Source organism: Euprymna scolopes, chromosome 9 (genome assembly GCF_053919585.1).
Source record: "Euprymna scolopes isolate OS-2025 chromosome 9, ASM5391958v1, whole genome shotgun sequence".
Classification (NCBI taxonomy): Eukaryota; Metazoa; Mollusca; class Cephalopoda; order Sepiida; family Sepiolidae; genus Euprymna; species Euprymna scolopes.
The window spans coordinates 44650273-44658129 of record NC_136490.1 but is presented as its reverse complement, the minus strand read 5'-3'; the positions used below and the strand labels follow the sequence as shown (position 1 = coordinate 44658129).

The 7857-nt window shown below is 31.4% G+C and overlaps 1 protein-coding gene and 1 long non-coding RNA gene across 5 annotated transcripts in view; one reads left to right on the top strand and one right to left on the bottom strand.

Annotated features, from left to right (window-relative positions):
- Positions 1-6581, bottom strand: part of LOC145284533 (homeobox protein DLL homolog) — a 346230-nt gene extending 339649 nt beyond the window's left edge. Inside the window, exons 1-2 of one of the 4 annotated variants that reach the window (XM_080133430.1) lie at positions 6227-6581; positions 784-889 (exon numbers count right to left, since the gene is read on the bottom strand). In XM_080133430.1, the coding sequence (XP_079989556.1) occupies positions 784-848 (65 nt within the window). In that variant the 5' untranslated portion in view covers positions 849-889; positions 6227-6581. Of the gene's footprint in view, positions 1-783; positions 890-6226 lie in introns of those variants that run through there. The other 3 variants (XM_080133425.1, XM_080133426.1, XM_080133429.1) reach the window with 3 other exon arrangements.
- LOC145284534 (uncharacterized) overlaps positions 1-7857 on the top strand; it is a 119361-nt gene that overhangs the window by 28544 nt on the left and 82960 nt on the right. The gene's annotated exons all lie outside the window — the stretch shown is intronic.

Below are 7857 nucleotides of genomic sequence, written 5' to 3'. Positions count from 1 at the left end.
TTTTAATTTGAAATAAATTGTCTAACAAAAGGTTCAATAATTATTTTATATACTGCCAAGGCGATAAGCTCGAAGCTGTGATTCCAAATTAGCAAGTCGTTTTTTGAAATTTGCACCATAAAAGGTATGAAAAATTGTATTACTGGCTCGATTAGCTTTGTTCGTAGTTCACCAAGACGGGTAAAGTTCCCTGAACAAAAGAGGTTTCCCCCAATTTTTTGTAGCATTTGGATAACAACATTCAATATATAATGATACTAAAACTATTGACTTGCATCGTTATATGAATTTTCATTAAAAACTGTTACATGATTTTAAATTCTAGAACATGTGCATAATGTAAAGGATATTTAGAAAGCAAAATGAACATACAGGTAATAACGCTTTACTGCAGCCTACTCACATGAATGCGTAGAGAGAGAAAGTTCATGGACTGGATCAAAAGGGGAGCCCCCCCACCACCACCACGATGAGAAATGAGTTATAATGACTGCTCAAGACAAGGGATTGATGACCAATGCATTCAAGAAGATGGCAAGTCTGACTAATGACAACAAATGCAGATTCTGCCACACGGAATTGGAAAGTGTTAGTCATTTAGTATTAAGTTGCAACGTTCTTTTAAACACAGCGAAAAATGATGGAGTATGTAAGTACCTCCACTGGACTATCTCTATAAACATCCAATGTAGCAGAAAATCCTGGGTATATCAACCTGAAAGAACAGTTGGAAATAACTTATGTATCATACATTACAACCATGTAATCCCTACGGCCACCTACCTTGAACGTTCTACTGTGAAACCTTGCATAGTTATATGGAATGAGTCAGAGAGTGTTGCAACCATTGTTGAAGTGAGTGTTCCCAATGATGGAGGCTTCAACAGAGCTGAAAGGGAGAAACAGACCAAATATCAATGTTTCATGAATGATATGAAAGGAAACTGGAATCTTAGAGAAATATCAATCATACCAGTTATAATAGGTGCCCCAGGGCTTATAAAGAAGAAGATAAAGCCCTTCCTAACAAATATTCCTGGTGAACAAAGTGCAAAAGAGATCCAGAAAATGGGACTTAAGGGAACAGCAAATATACTAATACGAGCTCTGGGTTGGTTTCAATAAAAAGAAAAAAAAACAAAAAACAAAAAAAAACAGGGTAATGTTGGCAGCTGGTTTAGCTGCACCATTCCACAGTCTTACAATTTCCAAAAGAAGAAAATCTTAAAAAAACACACACACAACAAAAAATAACTATGGTTGGAATTCAATACCAATTGTGATAATTAAATATCATGAGGTTGGGCCAACAGTATATCCTCCAAACCATTTAAATGAGAAAACTAAAGTTAACGTTCGGGAATATATCATATATATTGTTAAAATTTCTATCAGATTGAATTGCATCTGATTTCTAATTTTCCAACTGATTTTAACTCATTTTCATAAACCTTAATGTAATAAAACATAGCATTGCATCTAGCAACTGTGTTCTGAAGTGCATAATCATCGGTTAATTGGTTTACGAGTAAACATTGCACATACAAATATATTGATATATAAACGCATGATACAATTCTATATATAGACATGACACACACATATCTTTATATATATATATATATATATATATATATATATATATATATGCAGCAAGTCGTTATGCAAGTATGTCTGATTGAACACGGCAGTTAATCATTTTTTCGATTTAAAAAAAAAATATATATTTTTTCAATTTGCCGAGCAGTATTTATTTTATTTTAGCTGACATATTGTATACCCTGACGCCGAAATATTCTTGTGCAGCTATATTCTTCTCAATCTCTTTCTATCGGTACGTCCGATCCTCGTCAGGAGCAATGGTATTTGTTTTCGTTTTATTTTATTTATATATTTTCTTTTGAGGTTTGGTATATTTATATTTTTTAACAAGAAACTAAATAAGTAAAATATAACATAAGACAATCAAAATTAAAATTACAAATACTCCGCCCCTATTCATAGTTTACCAATTTCTATAATCAATAAAAAAAAACAAAAAAAAAACGAATTAGTCCATCGGATTCAGGTCGGGGTGGGAAGGTCAGTTGGAGAAGGGCACAACTCGTGTCACTCCTTCTGCTACAGAGCCAGGTTGTCTTTGGACGTTTGAGCTAGCGCCGAGTCATGCTGCATAATCCAGGATCTGCCACTAGAATGCACGAAGGGATCCCCAAACTATTCAGCATATCCCGGTACGCTATGCTGTTTACTTTCAAGCCGACATCGAAGATGTGAAGTTTCATTATGTGGCCCTCATTTGAAACAACACCAAAGACCTTAACTGTGGTTCGTTCAATGAGATGACCTTTTACATGCAGCCTTGAACCGTCCGGATTTGCAGTATGAGAGTGATGGCAATTGTGCTGTTGTAATAACATTAATCAGTAGGGACTATTTTATCGTTCCACACCGCTTGTATATATATATATATATATATATATATATATATATATATATATATATATATATATATATATATATATATATATAATACGTAGATTGCTGGAGAAACATTTGGTACAGATATCTAATTAAATATATATATATATTTATATTATATATTATATATATATATGCATATATATAATATATAATATATATATACATATATTTATAACATATATATATATGCAATATATATAATATATATAATATATATATTTACATATATGTATGCATATATAGATATTGTGTTATATTACAATAGAGTATATTTATATGTATATATATATATATATATACATACATATATTTGTGTGTACAAGTGCATGTGTGTGTCGTACATACATATAAACATAACACATGCCCATACATACAATTACATACTTGAATCAGGATCAAACTATATTCCTGCACTTACCAATAAGTGTAATTTTTACATAAAACAAATGAATAAACTTAGAGTATGAAGTAAAAAAAATATTGGGAATTACATGCTTAATTACCCTCTTTACAAAAAATGACAAAGCAGTATACTCGGCGGATGGTTCTCTATTTTAATATTATTTTGAATTATATCTATTTGCTCTTATTCGTCTAGATTACAACAACATTCTACGATTATGACACATTAAAACACCTTTTTAATATCTACAATGTGTTTAGCCTGCCAATTAAATTGATGCGAACATTGCATTTTCACTTTTTAACACACACAACCTCATTGTCCACCGCCAAATATAACGCGACCACCTGAGAAACCATCCACATGGTTTTTCAATTATCTTTGTATTAGTTCTTTTGTATGTTTGATATACATATAAGGTAGCAGATCATATTGTTGAAGTCTTTAAATTAATACAATAAGTTTTCTGATTGTTTAAAAAAAATGTGAAGTTTTCAAAAGATATATATTTATATATTAAAATAGCCATGTATCTAACTATTTTAATATATGCGACACTTAGACTAATTTATGGCATAAACTCTAAAGTATAAACAACCTATTATAAGTTTATTCCACTATTTCTAAAACAAACAAACAAAGAAACAGAAAAAAGAAAAAAAAACAATCAACCCCCATCTGGTATGCGTAATTATTCGTATCATGGCAAAAGTCTTTAAATATCCTATTCAAACATTAACTTTCTGATATTTTTATAAAACTTATAAATTCTTTCATAGACTTATAATCTTTATTTTATAATTTCCGAAACATTTGTCGATAATACTCTACATACATTGCAGCTAGATATTGTCTTTAGAGTAACGAGACTATTCGCGTACATCAGATTTAAAGAAGGAGAGAAAAAGAAGAGAAACCAGAAAAGGGAAAATAAGGCGATGCCAATAATATAATTGATTACAAATGTCTACAACAGAAACAGCGAGAACATTCGATAACGTTATAAATAATAAACAAATAATAACGTGGGTTGTATTACGTAAAATGTAATGAAAATGCAATTATATGCTATTATATGTGTGAGACATGTGTACATTTTAGTTGTTTATTGTTAATAATAATAATAATAATAATAATAACAATAACCATGTTTATAATAATAATAATAATGTTCATAATAATAATAATAATAATAATAATAATAATAATAATAATAATAATAATAATAATAGTAGGCCCCCCAAAAAACGCGCCACACATCATGCCCCTTTCAAAAAAAGCGAGACCAAATAACCAAGTAGAGCCAAGGAGGAAGGAAATACCTATGTAGTGACCAGACCTCAGCCGCATAAGTACGAAGAGAGCTGGGGCCTTGGGGAGGCTTATTGCCACTCAAATCCCAGCAAAGACCAATACCTTCTGCCAACGATAAAACAATGACAACCAGCTGTTGCGATAATGCAAATGTATTTGCCAATATTCTCGAAAGAGGTAGAGAGTGCTGGAAACCTGGGGAGACTTGTTGTCACTCAGCCTCAAGGGGACAGTACAGGCTGTTTTCAGGGAAAGATCTTTGAAGACTTGTGTGAAAGCTCCTTCTGAGCCAATAATAATAATAATAATAATAATAATAATAATAATAATAATAATAATGATAATATGTATATATATACATATATACATATATATCTATCTCTCTCTCTCTCTATATATATATATATATATATATATATATGTATTGTATTAAATGTAATAAATGAATCTAATAAATCTAGCATAGAAAGAATTATCAAAATAGTAAAAGCTTTGCACGGTGAAATTTCCTGTCTTACTAATATATTGTTATACATTTCTTTATATTTTATTTATCATTTTTTTCTTTCTTATTGGCATATAATATATACATATTAATATATTTATTTATATATAAGTTGTTGATCTTTTAAACTTTTCTGTGTACTTTCACTCATATTTTAAATGTTCCAAAGCTGGTAATTGTTTTAATATCCTCATATCAGTATGACGCTTGCCTTTTTTCCTTTTTTGATAGAAGGCATTTCTTCTTTTTCCCATTTTTAATTTTATGAATCTGAGGTTATAATAAAGTACTCTGTAACTATTATTCGTGATCTTTTATTAGACACACACACAATATATAGATGTATATATATATATATATATATATGTGTGTGTGTGTGTGTGTGTGTGTGTGTGTGTGTGTCTGTGTGTGTGCGCATGATGGATCCCCCCCTCCTTCGATTTTCTATTCATGAACTTCCGCCACAACAAATAATTTGTTCGGAAATCCACACAGATGGTTTGGTTATAGTAGTGAAGGCTTTGCGTAGAACCAGGCACGTTTTTTGGTACTACTGCTAACCCTAGTCGGTGCAGACGAGTGCGACGGCATAGAGTATAGCGTAAACCGCAGGAGTTTACATTAGAGTTTCTTTTTCCAAGATACATGTCTTAATGAAGGCTGGGGTTGCGTCTCTGCTAGTGAATAAATGCGCCCCCAGAGACTAACCTGGAAATTTCTACGACTCGGCGTACCCCCCCCACACCCACATACACACACTCATATATATATGTGTGTGTGTGTTTGTGTTTATGTGTCTGTGTGTGTATAATATATATGTATATATATATATATATATATATATATATTGAATTACACAAACAATTTTTCATAATAAACATTTAATCTTTGCAAAATACAATAGCGTAAATTCTTTGAATCAAAGAGATTAAGAAACTTACAAGTACAGAACTTTAACAACGATGGACTGGGGGACACGGTCTTCGGTGATTTTTTCTTAATCTTGTAGTTTTTAATGTTAAAAATGCATCCAAGACGTACACATGAACTTATGTGTAATTACTAACTACACAGTTGTGTCTGAATCCAATTACTAATTCATTATATCCCGAGAAAATTAAATCAGATTAATTGACGCATTTGCCTTGTGAGAAAAACCTAGCGATAATTCTGATAGAGTGGATCGTGCTGTTATTTTCAGTCAGAAGTTATCAATCTAGCTGTTACTTTAGCTAGTATGAGAGCTTTTGTTATACATTTTTAGTTCTTATATTACGTTGCTTCATATTTTTCTGGGCGGTGTCTATAAAAAAAAAACCGCACAAATGCGGAGCGAAGTAGGTTTGTTGCTGAACGACATAAGAATGCCATCCAAGATGAGATCAGTAGTTCAAATTATCAAAACACGTAATTAAAAAAATTGCATTCTACTATAATTAAAGTTCTACCGTGACTGTGTGTACGAGCAATAATGAAGCGGTAAATTGATGTAAAAAGCAAGACAATGTATTTAACTTTACCTCCATGTAATGGAAATTCATCTATGAGGAATAATCCGAAAAAGAACCAGTAGTCGTCCCATATCTAATACATGTGTTGAGTCCACGTAGTAACTGGATGAAACCCTTGTTGAATTAGAAATAATTCGATAATGCGATGTTTATTTTGCAACTCTTGTGTCACTTTAAATTTTAGTTAAGCGAGGACATTTTTAGCGATGGTGATCGCCTCCCGAAGCGGAATTCGTCTATCGAGAACATTAAATATTTTCGTCGACAATGAGTTCAAGATCGCGTATGTCTTGTTTGATGTAGTACCTAAATGTAGAAGGCGTAGAATTAAATAAGGCGTTCGATTTGATTCAACCATTTATAAAATAGAAAACGGAAGCAAACGGAACTTATTTTAATAGAATAACTACATTTAAATTATAATGTAGGCAGTTTAAAAGTAAATAGTTTGGCCAACATAAGAAAATAAAAATAAATGATAGTCTTAGTCAAAACGAATGTTTTATTGCAAATTACTACAACACCGATCAACACATACTAAGATAATTATACATATTTAACTATAATGACAATATATTATATATTAATATCAAGTATTACATCGTGCACACACCTACATATGTGTGTGGGGGGTGTCTATAAGGCGCATAAAATTTTGTAATTACTGGGGCTGCGCCTAATGCCAATGTTAGAATGGCATGCATATTATGTAAAGTATACTACACTAAACTGCATGTAAACTGATCATTTTTCAAATCTATTAAATGTGAAGAGATTAACTATGTATATATATATATATATATATATATATATACATATATATATATATATATACATTTCTCGCGCTAGTCACAACATCATTGGTGATGTTTGATGACTTCATCGACACCCTACACAGGCGCATATATATATATATATATATATATATATATATATATATATATATATATATATATATATATATATCACCAATGATGTTGTGACTAGCGCGAGAAATTTTTTGTAGTTAGTAGAAAGTCAGGACAATTTCAAGTAATACCGAGATACACGCGAAGCACATAAAACTCCAACTGATGGTCTGGTCTTGTACTGGATGGGCTATATCTTCGCTGATTTTACCAGGACCGGTGTGTACAGGTGAATTATGAAATATAACGTGTATATATATATATATATATATATATATATATATATATATATATATATATATATATATATATATATATATATACTGGCATGGGTTCCCGGCGTTGCCCGAGTGTTTGGAGGTGTAATTTGAGCAACAAAAAAAAGTGCTAGTAGGAAGCCAGGCTCGAACCCGTACCGTAAAGGAAGAAAAGAACGGGCAAAAAACCTGATTTGTTACGACCACTGCAAAACCGAAAGAGACGTAGGTTTTAATTAAGGCTAGACAATCGAGAGGAGAGGATTACTTTCGAAAATATCGGCGAAAAAAAGGACCCTCCCTCCCTCCCTGTAGAAAAGTGTCCAGTTGCAGGTGAAGATATTAATGTTTTTAGCCAATTTTTTTGATATTTGTGAATACACTTTATATAAGATCCCAAATGTTTAGACAAAAATTTGAGTAATTTTATAGAGACCGCAGATATCAATTTTCTTAAACTTTGACCCCAATATTG